This window comes from Hyperoodon ampullatus, assembly GCF_949752795.1.
Source record: "Hyperoodon ampullatus genome assembly, chromosome: 5".
Taxonomy (NCBI): domain Eukaryota; kingdom Metazoa; phylum Chordata; class Mammalia; order Artiodactyla; family Ziphiidae; genus Hyperoodon; species Hyperoodon ampullatus.
Window position 1 is genome coordinate 93,782,950 of NC_136918.1, and position 16,479 is coordinate 93,799,428.

Genomic DNA, 16,479 nt, shown 5'->3' on the forward strand with positions numbered 1-16,479 from the left:
GACAGCCTCATGGAATGTTATGGGACCTCAAATTATGTACCCACAGTCTCCTCATTTTATAAAGGACAAGACTTTGGATAAGAGAAGCTTTCGGCTCTTTTCTTATCATGGAGTAATGAGACAGGCAGAGCTGTGTCTAGACCCCTGTGCTCCCAGTGCCATGCTTTCCTCCACCATATCCCAGTACTTCCTTCATGAGGCTTGATTTGGGAAATGTAGAAACCAATTGTCTACAAGGTCCTGCCGCCACCACTTGGCTACAGAATAAGCTACATCCAGTTTAACTTTAGCCAGTTTAAGAAAATCTTAGACCTTTTTTCAAATTTAAAAAATATACCTGTTGTTGCTACATTCAGAAAGTTTAAGAAGTTTCTAGTGGTCCAGGGAAACTGTGCTGCTAACAACTATTACAGCCATGTTTTCTTATGATTATTTTACCTTTTTTTCATTTTGAAAGAAAAAAAAATCCCAATTTTGAAAGAAAAGTAAGTCAGTCTTTACTGCTTAAAAAAACCTAGCATTTCTTTCTGAGGCTGCAGACATCTAAATTAGCCCACTTATCTTGAACCATTATCATATGTCATATCTGTATCTGGTATGCTGAAGGGAAAATGTGGGTTACTCTGGTCATGTGTCACTACACATTTCTTTTATGCTGTTGTATGACAAAGAATATATGTGATGTGCTAATTTATCTATAATAACGATCAGGGACTCTCTTGTTCCTAAAAATAATTCAATTGAATTGTGTGGTTTTTTTTTTTTAGGAGATTATTGTAATGGTAGGAGATAATGTCACCAACTAGCTTTAAGGATAATGAGGTGTACACAGAACAAGATGATTCCTCATTCAGTTTATCAGTTACTGGACTCTTTGACCTTTGTATTCCCTGCTTTATATCCTAAAAAAGTGAAATTATACTATGTGCCATCGGTGAATGTTCTATGGTGGAAGGGCTAATACTTTGTAGAAAATTGGGACTCAGTGGTCAAGTAAAAGATTTGGGGTGACTGCACCAGAAATGCCTTCTGGACTTGAAAGCCAAGCTTGGGAACCTGGGTGCCACTGGGGCCTGTCAGAGGATGGACTGTTGCAGTGGGTGTGGAAATATAGTCACTTTCTCTCCTTCAGTCACATTGCAGGTTTGCCTGAGAAGGTCAGTTTGATGGCTTGTCAATAATATTTTTGAAAATAGGAATATTTAAAGAAAAAAATAGAAAAACCATTTATAAACTATCCAGAGATTACTACTGCTTATGTCTTTTTGTGTATATCCTATATTTGTTTTCTATTTGTCTGTAGTGTGACATTTAGCTTTTTAATAGAACTAAGACAGTCCTGGGCATACTATTTATCGTCTTGCCTTGTTCACTTCACACTTTTATTGAGCACGTTTGTGTGTGTGCATGCATACACACACACACACTCTATGTTATAATGTGGTACCCATGTCAATTATACCAAAAATAAATGAGAATTGCTTGGCCAAATTATGTTTATTTTTATATTTGCTTCAACCGTTTGAATAAAGTAATTTTAACCCCAGGGAAGAGGTGGAATAAATGTCATGATTTTAGTTTTCTTGTCAGTAATACAGAACATGAGCACCAGAGAGATGAGCTATCTCTTTGCTCTGTGGTTCATTTGTTTTTCACTTGTTCCATTCCTGGGGAGCAGGGTTGAAGTGGGACAAAGGTATCAATGAGGAAAATTTCCAGAGTCAAAAGGAGGAAGTAACTGTCAGGGAACAGGTAATGTGATGGAAACTATGTTTATGCTTCCTCAGAAAGTATGACAAATGTGTTCAGTTTACTGAGATTCTGGAAATTTCACATGGGGCATACAGCATTAATTTCCTTTCATTGCTGTTGTTATATTTTGCAGTTAACAAAGAAAAAATAGATAGGGAGAGAAAAGATACTACAACTCACAGAGCAAAGATTTTTGTTTTTTCTTAGAGTCAAACACTAGATTTTTACTTCTCTGTTAAAGCAGCTTTTGGTAAAATTCCTTTTCATCAAAGTTTGGAAACTTGATGCCTCACTATGTAGTGTTTCTGTAAACTGTTTTTATGTGCTGCTCCTATCGATCTGTTCATTAGCACTGTTCGGGTCAGGAAATTCTTATGTGTTTATTCTTTAAATATTTTCATGGTCATTGACATTAACATTTATTGGGTATCTATTATGTGTAAGAAGCTGTTACAGGTATAATAAGACTTTTTCTTCCCCAACAAAGACTTTTGCTCTGATTGAGGTGAAGTGCAATATGTTTATACAATAACTGTGGTACTCTTCAGAGAGAACTTCCTGCCGCGGCAGGTAATGTGAAGTGGTGGCATTTAGTAGCCTGATAGATGACATCCAGGAAGGGGGATGGAAAAGATACCGTGGCTGTACTTTGACATAAAACTGGTGCAGGTGAAAGTTCAACAGGCTGAGCCATTGGAACTTTGAACCAGTAAGGAGGAAGATATGGCTTAACCCGAGGTTAAGAGCAGGAGAGGTCAGGAAGAGGCCATTCAAATGCTCGAGGAGAGAACAGAGAATTTGTGTGAGAAATGGTGCAAGGTAGCTTGGTCCCATGGACAGGAGAAATCCTCGAAGGAAATATTGTAGGAAAAATTTGAGCTACATTCTAACGAGTAGAAGTAAAAGCTATCTCTGAAGTGTAAATGTGACAAAAAATAAAAATAGTGGACTAGGGAATGTAGCAAGTAAAAATAATTAAGAATTTTCATTAGAAGCAATAAGTACTGACTTAATTGACATAACTCAGATCGCTACTTCACTGTAATTTTTCTTATGGCGATCTACTGGGAATTGCAAAGAACAAAAATGAATCTAGGTCAAGTTTGTCTATTTGATGATGAGACTCTTTTATCAAAGTACCCCAAGGTCATAAAAGTATAGTTTAAACTTCCAGTGTTTCTTTTTCTTTTGAAAAAGAACCTATCAAAGAAATTCAAAGAAAACAAAGTTCTACTATGATTACTTCTGACTGCTTCTATTTGAATCATTGCAATGGCAACTTTCCACATGGTTCACAGAATTTTTATTGTATTGATAATTTATCATAAATAGGAATGCAGGAATCGTTTTTTCTTTTCTCTCTCAAGTAATAGACTGGTCTACATTTTTAAGGTTTATTTTATAAAAGGATACTTGTTACAGATTAGGTTTAAAAATCAAAAGAAGTCCAACACTAAAGACAAAAGTGTTTTCTTTATTGAAGTAGATATTGTTAAACTTTTAAACCAGATGAAAGTACGAGTGATCATATCATACTGTCGTAGTTTCTCATAATAAATTTTTCATATAAAATTATTTGTTGAAATCATCAAAGGGATAATCCTACTCTGCATTGCTGCAAAGTTTAAATAGCTAACATTTAAAAAGATTATTTGGGAAGTTTTATTGAGTGTACTGAGATAAGGCTTATTGTAGTCCTTTTCTTCATCCAAACTGCTGTCATAATCATAGGAAATTTCAAAATCCACATGAAGGACCCCATTCACCCTTGGAGTTTTCTAATTCCTCGCCTAATTCATCTTCACTGTACTGTTCCTACCCATTGCAGGGCCATATTCTGGTCAGAACTGCATCCATCACCCCCCAAATTGTAGACTCCTCTGTCTCTCTCACTGATTACCACCTTTGTTCTGCTTCTATCTCAGTTTTATTCCCACTATGTTGTTCTATACCTTTGGCAATCCCTAAGCCCCTTAAATTCATCAAGAGTAGGATTGTGTCATCTTCACCTTTGTATCATCAGTGCCTACCTAGACATAGTCTAGTAGACACTCAGTCAAGATATGCAGAATAAATGAATGGATTAATCAAATATTCGCCCATTGTTTGCTGTGGAATTATAAGAGGCCACCATGACAGTTGATGATAATAAGGTGAGAATGATGGCCTTAAGATGGCCATCCGTTTAAGTAACAATAGTATTATATGGGGAAACGAAGAAAGACTACTAGGATATTTATACTTTTAAACAGAGGTGGCAGGTACAGTTAATAATAACTCATATTTATTGAGAGTTTTCAAAATTAGTTGTGTTAGGCTCTTACCTTCATATCTTATTTACTCCTCACAACAACTTAGTGAGACAGGCATTTCTATTTAAAACTTTTAGAGATGAGAAAACTGATTCAGAGAGAGAGGTTTAGTAACTTGTTCAAGACTACCAGCAGAGTAAGGATATGAACCCAATATGTACTATCAAATTTCAGGGCCAATCTCTTTAATACACAACAGTTGAAGAATTAGGCAGAGTATCTTTTGAATATCTTCTGGGAACTTGTCAAAGGATATTACATTTGAATGTGATAGGAATATTTCATGTTTTAGTTGTGTTTAGGTAAGGCATTTGTAAATTGTCCATTCAAAACTGTTTATTTTAGAAAGCAAATTTATCTACCCTGAGTGCATCATTCTTATTTTGTAATTGTAAGATGGCCTGTTGCTCTTAATAGACCGTTGTGGGCAACATGTTTGAGAGTATACTGCAGAAATCAAAGGATGCCCAGGGTTCATCTTTCCCAGCCACAATTTTGCACTTGGTCTCCCTAGCCTTGTTAGTGGTGGATGATTTGTCCTTTAAGGAAGGAAAAAGAGCTTCCTTGGTTACCTATTTCAGTGCAGCTTTTGGACTGACATAGTTTGCTAAATTCTTTTAAAGTGAGCAGTTCAATGGAGTAACATGGAGCAGCTTAAAAAATTGTCCTGCTGCCTGTGTCTCAGGTTAGAACGTTTCTGTTCACACTTTACTTCTCTTATGACTTGGGGTAGACTCTGAGTCTTCACTGGGATTTGGACTTTTAAGATCTGTTTCGTATTCCTTGTAAATTGGTGCAGTCACTATGGAAAATAGTATGGAGGTTCCTTAAAAAACTAAAAATAGAGTTGCCATATGACCCAGCAATCCCACTCCTGGGCATATATCCCGAGAAAACCATAATTCGAAAAGATACATGCACCCCAGTGTTCATTGCAACACTATTTACAATAGCCAAGACATGGAAGCAACCTGAATGTCCATCAACAGATGAAGGGATAAAGAAGATCTGGTATACATACACAATGGAATACTACTCAGCCATAAAAAAGAATGAAACAATGCTATTTGCAGCAGCATGGATGGACCTACAAATTATCATACTAAGTGAAGTAAGTCAGAGAAAGACAAATACCGTATGATATCACTTATATGTGGAATCTAAAATATGGCACAAATGAACTTATTTACAAAACGGAAACAGACTCACAGACATAGAAAACAAACTTACGGTTACCAAAAGGGAAAGGGGGTTGGGGAGGGATAAACTAGAGTTTGGGATTAGCATATACAAGCTACTATATATAAAATAGATGAACAACAAGGTCCTACTGTATATATAGCACAGGGAACTAGATTCAATGTCCTGTCATAAACCATAATGGAAAAGAGTATGAATAAGAATGTGTATATATATATGTATAACTGAATCACTTTGCTGTACACCAGAAACTAACACAATATTGTAAATCAACTATACTTCAGTTGAAAAAAATATCTGCCTCGTATTCCCCTTAGATGTATGGAAAACTTTAAAGCACTTAGGCAAGAGAATGGATAAGATCAGTTTTATTTGAGACTCCCAGGAGTCATCTTAATAACAGTCTCAATTCCCAAGAGGGGGAAATGAAAGGCAAGGCTTGCATCAGCCTAGTATCCTCACTTTCTTAGGAATCAAAACATTCCCAAGGTCAAAAACAGTGTGAAGTAACGCCCTAAACCCATCTTGGAAGGCACTACATCAGAAACAGAGTGAACGGTAATTGCTCTTTAACTGGACGTGAGTCTCATTTTCAGTGCCACTGTTTATATTCTTGGTGTCCTGCCTTTCTCTTTATGTTGAATTTGTTCCACCTTGTAAAGATTAAGAAGCACATGTTCTAGCTTTTAAATGTAAAAATTGAATTATTAATAGTTTTTGGATAAAAAATGGGCTCCCATTTCTTCTACCAGAAGGAGTACCTTCGCAGAAACTTTGGAACTCACTGATATGAAGTGTCATTTAAAGTTTTTCACTAATTCAGCACTTAAAGCTTTTTATTTCCTCCTTGATTTATGACACAGCTATTTCTTGAATTGAGAAAAGTCAAGGACTCCATACAATCTAATTAGATTATTCTCTTTGTGTCTCCTACATTTAGTGAAGGCTACTAATCAAGTCTTGATATATTTTTTATTCATTTTTCAAATTCCTCATCTCAAGATGGCTATCGTTGGTGCATTGCCCCCACTATATTGTATGATAATAATGTAGTCATGTCTTTTTCTCCCCTACTATGTGATAAATGTATTGAGGGTAGGATTGTGTCATCCTACATCAAATCTTGTGTACCTTCAGCCTCCTGATGATGTTGCCTATAGCCACTTAAGCTACTAAGACTTACTCGTAAAGAGTGATGCTCCATCATTCCAACCTCACATTCTGTGCAGTAATGTAGCTTGAATTTTGGAGAAATTGATTCATACTGTTTTAAAGAAGGACAGTTTTAGGTGATCAACTTCAGGATAAAAGAGGCACCTTGCTTCTTAGGTGATATTCTTGACATTGCTGATGCATTAATTACACTTTTTTTTAAAAAAATGCAGATAGTTTTCCTTCTCATCTTCTCCCTCTCCTTTTTCTTTGCTCCTCTCTGCCTCCCCCTTCTCAAGGCTCCTTTATATATTAACATCTTTACTGGTTTACCTAGTATTGACATCTAGAAGCTACTTTTTGCTTACCTGGTGTATCAGAATACTTTTACTCCAAAATTATTTCTTATAAACAAAATCTCACACAAAACAAAATTTTAAAATGGCTTAGCTTTTGATGGTTAATGGGAGATAATGTGGTAGTAATTAGTCAAAATAAAGTATCCCTTTATTGAAAGTGAAAGTATTGTGAAATTTCTTGTAAATTAAAGTTATGTTTAAGGTTATTGAGTCTTTGTAGATAAGTTTTATTTCCTTAGTTCTGGGATAGGGGCATTTAGTAATAGATACATATCTTAATTAGGATGCTTCAAATCCTTTATTAAGCAGTCATCATTTTTCGTCTTATGATGAGCGGCAATCAGGTGGACTTAGGGAAAATTGGCAAAGTATGGAAAAATATCATGCTAGGAAAAAAATTCATCTACAAAGAAGATGTGGAGTTGTTGCCTTTCTTCCCTCTGTGTCTAGATGATTAGAGATGACTGTATCCTTGGATTTTATTTTCAAAATTGGAGGTTATTTATTTTTAAAATGGGTATCTAAGAGTGCATAGTGGGGTGGGGAACTAAAGCTTAATGTAAAGCAAAATATAGTAAACAAAAAACTCCCACACAGTCATATAAAAAACAAACCTATTTGCTATGACAGTAAATTTAAATGACATCAGATAATAGAATTAGCTATAAGTTCTTTTCATTTCTTGGTGTGGATTGCAACCTCTGTAAATCGATATTTCAGGTAAAGGGTTTCCAAAATAATCATTTACATATGTATGGTGTGTGTTTTTAAAAATTAGATATAAAATAAATATAAATATGCGTTCTGGTATGTGTGAAAAATAAAGTAACACAAAACTGTTGCATTCACATGTTTTTAACAACTTGAATTTGTGTTTCTTTAAAGACTAAAGGCAAAATAGATCTTTTCATTGCCTTACTTTATGCAAAAAGGCGAATAAAAATGTGGTGATCTGTTTGTAGGAACAAGAAAATTGGACTATACACACAGTTTATAATTTAACAGTGATTAGTTATATAGTGATTATTAGAGCTTCTAGACTGTAAATTATAAAGATAAAATGTTACTATTTCTGTTTTAAAGTTTAGTGCCTACATAGCCAGTGGATCAAAAATCCAAGATGGGTAATCACTGGTATTGTGCTTCAGGCTTTAGATCTAACAAATAAAAATGAAAAACATTTGGATATGATTAAAGAACAGAGAAACAAGGGGATGGAGAGCAACCAATTCAGAAAATAAGGAACAGTTGGTTTTCCCTAATTACAGCCATCTTGTTTTCTTTTTTCTTCTGTGTGTATCAATTGGAAGTTTGGTAGAAAATTAACTCGTTTGCCTAATTATAGAAATAAATTCGTTGCAGATTTTCAAAAGTGACTTTATGTTTTTCCTTAAACTCAAATTTCAAATGTCAGTTGCAGTTTGTATTGGCCGCAATCCTTTCCTTGGATATAGTTAGTTCATCAGTTTACTTTTCATTTCCTAAGACTGGATTTCTTAAATCTACCATCACCTAAATGAGGATGTGTTGACATAAATGAGAAGATCAAAGATTCAACTAATTAAAGAAGTTTTACCTTGGAAGTAGGCTGAGTTGTGCAGAAGTGTGGCTGAATCTAAGAAAATGATGAAACATTTTGCATAACCTAACCATAATGATTTTGCAGATTGTTTGTTGTTGCCAATCAAGCACTAAAATAAGGCCTAAGTTCTGACCCTTCTTTCCCATAAATCTTCTCATGGATAATAAAGGTTATGGAAATTGGGACTTTTTGGTTTTCCAGTAGAGATAAATTTTTTGAGATGTCAATTACTTTATACTTTATTGCTTTCTGTTCATTCCTATTTTTCCCACTTTTTATCACAAGTTCCTTATTTATTACGTATTCATATAATATAGGAAGTTACATGTTTCCTTTCAGTGACTTTACGGAGAGGTGCATGTTTTATGATCTTTTTGGTACCTAATATGTTTTTTTGCTTGTTATTTGAGAGTCATTAAACACAGATACATGAGTAAAAAAAAAAGGCAAATAAAAACAACTTTCAGTGTCAAAGTCCTGCTGAAACATTGTATGGTGTTATATGCATTGCAGATTTGATGGCTTTGTTTAGTTTTCCTCTGTATTTACTTTGAGTGCTAATGCAAGTGCCTCCTCCCCAGCCCCAGCCCTAGCCCTGACCCCTCAACACACACACGAAGCAGTTAAAGCTTCAAAATGGAACGATAGTAGATTGTGCCTGCTGTGTTCTGGTGATTCTGAGTAAGCAGGAGTATAAAAAGGCAAGGTCAGCTCAAAACTGAAAAGTTCTGTAGTATTTTATCTTTCAATTGCTTCCTTACTATCTAGCACTAACAGTTTTGGGCTGATTAACATAATTAATGTTGTAAACTTATGAAAAGCTAAGAAGGAATGTAGATGATACTGTGAAAGTATTAGTCACGGTTTGAAGCCTGTTCTAAATCATGTCAGAATTCCCAGAAGTTAACATGGAAATTAGAATAGAGACAACACTTACATTTCCCTCCCTTCCAAACCATTGTTTTCATACTGCCATAACTTTCTTTATAAAACAGAGATTTGATCATTTCCTTAATCTTTTTAGTCCATTTTGGCTTCCCATTTCTTATCGCAGTAGCTTTTTATGGACTACATTAGAATTACCCAGGGAGCTTCTAAAATATGCACATATCTGAGACTTATCAGAAACTCTGATTTTTAGATAGAAGTGGCAAGTGCATTTGACAAAAACTTTGTTCATTGGTTCAGATGCCTCTTTTTGTCATGTCCCAACCAAACTTTCTCGTCTCAAGCCGTTTCCTCCACTCTCTTTCTGCTCTTCTCTAGCCATGCTAAATCTAGATATTATCCAAATAGTTCTATTCCTAACCTCTCCTTCTTCTCCTCGTCTCCACTCTCAGTCTTTCATCTGTTGAACAACTGCTTATCTTTCTAGATTCACCTTAAATGACACATCTTTCCTTATTCCCCGTGTAGAAATAATCACTCTGTCTTTTTTGTTTAACACTTATATTTGATTATGAGTTTTTTAGGTGTCCGTCTCTTCCATTAAACCTCATGTAATTCATCTTGTTCATGTTTATATTAAATGAATACATGGATGACTGATAGAATCCCTGTTAGGAATTTAAATGTACAGTTTTTATGAACATTGTTTTTAAGGGCTTTATTGAGTTGACCTAGGTTGATAATTTCATTTTTCATAATATATTCCCATTAAATCTTACATGCCTATATATTTACTTTTTCCTTCATTTTTCCCTGTTTGTATCTACAGACGAAATCTTACAAAACTATCCCTTATCTTCAGTCACATGTTGGCAGAAATCAAAGCAATCTTTCCCAATGGGCAATTCCAGGGAGATAACTTTCGTATCACGAAAGCAGATGCTGCTGAATTCTGGAGAAAGTTTTTTGGAGACAAGTAAGTACAAATTTGGATCCATGTTTGAAGAATGACTTAGACCTGCCTCCAGTTCCATAGGGTGTAGATTTTACCTGAGTATTTTGAGAATATACTGCAGTGTTTTTGATAAGTGTTTTGATTGCTATTTTTTCTGTTTAGCCACCAAAAGTATACCTCAGTAACGGAATAATTTTGTTGTTACCAAGTAAATATTATATGACATTTATTTATTTGGTGAGCATTCATTGAGTTAAATAGTTAGCTCTAAGAAGCAGATGTATGTAAGACAGAGTATACATGAGATGCTCATAACTTTTTATAACTTAGTGTACACATAAAACACATATAGAAAATAAAAGGCAGAAAGGGAAAGACACTTTAAAAATTGGCCTAAATAAATTGTTCTGACAATCCAATCCAGAGGGGGAACACTTACTTCAGGACTGCAGGCATTGGAGACTGCTTTCTATACTAGGAGGTAGAGTATAAGCTTGACAAAGATCTGAAATTGAAGTGGGAAAAGGCCTCAGCACTGGCATTCAGGTTTTCTCTGTGTCATTGCACAGAAAGTATGCACGTGTAAACAAGATACAGAAATGAGGATAATGTTATCACAAAGTTGCATCATCTCACAAAAATAGCTAAAGATGTTTTCCTTAGGTATTTCCTATCCAGACACAAACCCAGGTGAGCTTGGTAAATAATAAGAATTAAATATCTGAAGTCTGCATAACTTAAATAAAACGTGCAAAACTTTTATCAGGAATCTCTTAGTAAGATGCTTAAGAACTGAGCATCAGGTGGCAGATGGTTTCTTCAGTTTCTTTTAAGGGTCCCCTTTGATGAGAGAACACCCTCAGAATGTCCTTGAATGTAGGCAAAACTGTAGCTAAGAATTAAGGAGGAGTGATTGCTTACACACAGATTATTGTTTTCATCCTGTAGTTAAATTCTATATTTATACATTAGCTGATGAAATACGATGTAAAATGTTGGCATACACTTTCAGTGATCTGAGTCCTGTGACACTGGTGAATTAACTGTAATGCTGGGTTTCCCTTTTTTTTTTTTTTTTCTGTATGACGTGCTGTGTTTATCTATAGCTACCACATGATTAGGACATACACAGAGCAATGCACATTTGATTAGATGCATAATTTTTTTACTTCAAAAATGTTAAAGTCTTTTTCCCACTTCTTAAATAAAATGTATTCTTAATTATTTTTAGGCACTACAGGAAGAAATACTATTATTGCCTTTAACTCAAGATATTCTGTGTTCCAGAAATCTAGCTCTTTGTAATGCTCCTATATCCATTCACAAATGAGGACTTAAAAAAAGAAAAGGTTCATCCTTATCTGAATTAGACTAACAGCCAGGAGTGTACGGATTAAATATTTGTGAATAGTAGAAAGCAGAAAGGGACCTCAGCATTCCGGGAGTAACAGCTGAGGATGTCTTGAAGCTACAGCTCATATATTAACACTCTGAGCCTAATGCAAAGAGTTGGTAACCTTCAAAATAAACTATCTTAAAATTTTAAGAAAATCTATCAGAGACAAGTTGCTTGTGGTATTTCTTTTTGAAAACTGAAAATTCTGGTGAGTTAAAAATTGCCTGCTTGTCAAAAGGTCAGTAAAAAATGGACCTTTTGACAAAAGATTGCTCACATGTTTTTCAAGAGAGGAGTTTATTTTGCCGGCACCTCAAACCACAAAGAATTATGCATTTGAGACATCGTTACTTCCCTGTATTTATAACCATAGACATTAAGGGGCTGAAATTTCTGTCCAACTGCTACGTGTGTGAAATCACTACTGAATCAAATGGGGGATTCTTGAAATGCTGATTAAACGCTCTCCCTACCTCCTAAACCCTTGTACCTTTGTCTTCTGTCTTTGCTTACTTGAGAAGGCTTCTTAATTTGTCTTTAAGATTTTTATTTTGGGGATGAGAGCCAAAGGTAAAGCTCCTTCTGGAACTCAGACATATTTCTGTAGTCATCAAAATTAATGCTTCTTTTATTAGATCATTGGAGAAACCATCTTTATATTCTCTGTGGGTTTTCACCTTATAGTTCCACAGTATTTTATTGAATGAATGGACGAATGAATGATGTAGCCTTTTAAAAGGTTGAATTCTTTTCTCTTCCTTATACTCTAATACTAGTTTGCATTTTTGCATAACTGAGTTCTCATACAGAAGTATTCCTGTTATTTATCTACATAGTGAGGGCATACGAGAATGCTTTCATCTGACCTAACCGGTGCCTTTAAACTTGAATGCATTATTGTTTCCGAAAACAGAACCATTGAGCTGTTAGTTCTAAAAACAGCCAAACAGATTATGATTTTTATAAAGCAGGTTTTTAACATAAGGAGTATTATTGTGATATTTTTCCCCAAAAGAACTGTCAGTAAGAAAAAAGTATTAGTATTGAGTTAAAATTGGGAAATAGTTATCGTTCAAAGGACTTTATAAAACTCCTAAAGGCAATTTTAGGATTCAGACCTAAAGAACAGGCAGCAGACAAAAATCTTTAGGTGTCATGCTTCCTTTCTGTGCTTCTCAACCTTTTTGAAGTCATGGCAGGGCCAACCTCTGCTCAAGATCCAAGCCCAGCTGCCAAGAGGCTCTGCCTCTCTGGAGCCTTAGGGGATCAATAACATATCATGTGCCAGGGTAAACTGGTTGGGAAGTTCTGTAGTTGTTAGATTTGAGGAAGTCCTGTAGTTGGTACATTTTTATGAGAAGTTATTGAAATGTTTTAATAGTTGGGTTCTGCTTTTGCTTTCTTAGTCTGTTGACCAGGAGATAGTAGAAATATATGAAAAAGAGGAGTGGCATTTTTGAGTGAATGTGTCTAAGTAAATTCTGCCAGATGAGACCAAAACCAAACTCTGGGTTAGAGTTTATAATCCAGAAACTTTAAGCATGAGGCTCAAAAAATGTATTACTAACTGTTAAAAAAAGACCCATTAATGTGATGAGACTCTGGGTGACATTTTTCTAATAAGCAAGTCAGGTAGCAGTTTCTAGGCTCCTTGTACTAAGCATTTCTTGATGTTGAGGAGATTTAGACGTGTTTCCAACCAAATTATAATTCAGCAAGAACCATTCTAACTCCTGAATCTTTGTATGCACCTTCTCCCCATCCTTACTTTACTTCAAGTTCTGTTCTTCAGTTTCATGTTCAAGTTCAAATTCTTCCCTGGACTACTGCAACAGCTTTCTGTCTGGTCTCCCTACCTTTTTTTTTTTTTTTTTTTTGCGGTACGCGGGCCTCTCACTGTTGTGACCTCTCCCGTTGCGGAGCACAGGCTCTGGACGCGCAGACTCAGCCACCATGGCTCACGGGCCCAGCCGCTCCGCGGCATGTGGGATCTTCCCGGACCGGGGCACGAACCCGCGTCCCCTGCATCGGTAGGCGGACTCTCAATCACTGCGCCACCAGCGAAGTCCCACATTGATTTTCTTGATGAGGCCAGTGAGCTCTAAAAAGCAGAACTCTTCATTCTAATTTTTTTTTTTTTTTTTTTGCCTGAAACGCTATGCATTCTATGCATCATTACTGAATCTGGGTTAAAGTCTATAACCCATTAATATGACAAGCTTTAGGAACTTTTTTTTCTAGCTTCATCTCTCTATTCAATTCATCCTCAAAGAAACAACCTCCTCATACTCTGTACTTATTTCCTAGTATGCTTTTTATTTCCACACCTCATTGTCTTTGTTTCCCTAAACTGCACCCTCCTCTTGGGAAACCAGTTACCCACACCCTACCCAGTGTCACACCCTACCCAGTGTCGCCACTTTGGAGGAGTTCCTCAGTAACCCTAACCTAAGGTGGGCATGCCTGCTCTATTCTTCCAAGTACCTGAGCTCACATCTCGCACACTAGACTGCAGTGAACTGCTGACATGCTTGCATTTCCCAGTAGACTAGAAAGCTTCCTTGATTTTTATTTCTCAGAGCCTGGCGTGTTTCTTGGAATATGTGAGCTCTAATAAGTGTTAACAGACTGGATGAATAATTGGATGGATGGGTGAGTGGATGGATGATGTCTATTGTCTGCTCAAAATTTTCAATAACTTATTATCTACAAATTGATTTTTCTTTTATCATCAGTTCCTACAGTTCTCCCTGGCATGCCCCTCTTCCCTCCTCTTTCTTTTCTACAGTCCCAGAATCTTGGCACCCTTCCTTTAAGTCTAGTTCAGAAGTCTCCTTTTCTAGGTTCTAATATATACCCTCCCACATGTTCAACTTTACCCCATGTTTTGTGTTTATGTTGTATTTTAAATATATTTATATTATCAAATGTATTTATTACATGGGTCTTTCCTGCTCAAAAATAAAACTCCTGTTGACTTTTTATCCAAGAATTAGTAAAAACAGGTACATTTATTAGAGTTATTATATGTCAAACTCTGTCAAATGCTTTCACGTAGATTAGCTCCATTTTCAGTACAAAGTTTAAACATTATTCTTTAAATGGCTATCAGATGAGTCCTTTGGCTACTGTATACATAACAGACACTCAGTAATTATTGGTTGAGTTCATGATGTATTTTTCTACCATTTTAGTCCTCTTTTCTTTTACTTATGTCCTGTTCTTCAGGCAAGTGGCATTATTTGGCTCTTTCCTGACACCTTAGCAGCTACAGGTTTCTATGTCTTTGCCCACATTGTTCCTTCCACTTGAAGATTTTTATCTCTGGTATAAAAGTTCTCACTAATCCCTCAAAGTTCATCTTGCTCTTGATTCTGGCCCTTATTATTATACTGGATCTTTTAGTTCTTAAACTCCTATAAGCTCTTGCTCGCCCTCCATATTTATTAGTTTTCATTGATTTTTATAGTTATTTGTCTAGTTATCTTTCCATTAGACTAGAAGCCCCATGAAATCAGGCTGATTTAATCAATCTTTGTGTTTCCCAAGGTGGATCAGCACAGTGTCTCATTTGGAGACTTTCAGGAGCTGTTGCTCATTTAATTCAAATGAGTTGAGCAGCAGAGGCATGTGTATGAGTGTGCGCACGTGGGACGTGTACAGCGTTTGCTTGCTTGCTTGTTCTGGGGGCAGCATGCTTAGTGCAGGCTCGCAGGCGGGTCATCTGTGTTCAGGTTCTGACTGCAACATTTACTAGCTTTGTGACATTGGGCAAGCTCCATGCTTTCTTCATGCATCAGTTTCTTCATCTGTAAAATGTGGATGGTAATAAGAATACCTACTGTGTAGGGTTGTTGCAAAGGTTAAAAGAGCTAAAATCTACATTTCAGGCAGGTAAGACAGTGTCTGGCACTTTGTATGCACTCTGTGTTGTGGAATAATTAACCAGTTTAAACCTTTAATCTTGCTCAAAGCCCCATGAATATATTTATTATTAATTCTACAAATAATATCATTAATATTCAACTTTGCATGATAGAGGTTCCATGGTCCCTAGAAATCTAAAAGCAAAATCCAGAAAAAGTTAATAAAAGTTTTCTAAAATTGTGTATATCCCTATGTAAAAGTGAGGTAGAATATAAGAAACTGTCCTGCTGACCATGGGGGGAAAAAAAATGATCTGTTTAAAATTCAGTTCATTACATCTACCTTTGATTTCCTGGGGAAGTGGTAGGGACCTTTTTTGGTTTCCTGTGTTTTCTTTTCACTTTTTTTTTTTTTTTTTTTTTTTTTTTTGCTGTACGCGGGCCTCTCACTGCTGTGGCCCTTCCCGTCGCGGAGCACAGGCTCCGGACGCGCAGGCCCAGCAGCCATGGCTCACAGGTCCAGCCGCTCCACGGCATGTGGGATCCTCCCGGACCGGGGCACGAACCCGCGTCCCCCGCATCGGCAGGCGGACTCCCAACCACTGCACCACCAAGGAAGCCCTCTTTTCACTTTTAATAAGAAACAAAGGACAATGCTTTCTTTACCTTTGCAGTGAGTAAGATACGTTTTTTTTTAGCATATTAGCTAGATCAGTTTTCCCTCTAATCAAAGAAAAGGCAACTTAGTCATATTGAATTAAAGGATGCACAATAGAAATGAAGAACTTTTATAAGAAAAATGTGCAGCAGGAGATCTAGAGAGAAAGAAAAAAAAAGAACTGAAATAGAACTAAAAAAATTGCCATTTAATATTTCTGTTATTTAGTCAACTCTTACTACTGCCTGTTTCGAAAAAGCAAAGTATCTTTATTTCATAAGGAAAATAAAATGACAGGGCTATTTTGTTCAACTCTCTGCAACAAGATCCAAGACAGAAAAAGCAAATAAGATGTGAAA

The 16,479-nt window shown here is 36.1% G+C and overlaps 1 protein-coding gene across 6 annotated transcripts in view; it reads left to right on the forward strand.

Moving 5' to 3' along the window:
- CBLB (Cbl proto-oncogene B) overlaps positions 1-16,479 on the forward strand; it is a gene marked incomplete at its 3' end in the record, with an annotated part of 203,883 nt that overhangs the window by 81,884 nt on the left and 105,520 nt on the right. For 4 of the 6 annotated variants that reach the window (XM_079705372.1, XM_079705373.1, XM_079705374.1 and 1 more), the window contains exon 3: positions 10,075-10,221. The exons of the other annotated variants lie outside the window; for them this stretch is intronic. In XM_079705372.1, the coding sequence (XP_079561498.1) occupies positions 10,075-10,221 (147 nt within the window). The remainder of the gene's footprint in view (positions 1-10,074; positions 10,222-16,479) is intronic. 6 annotated transcript variants of the gene reach the window in all.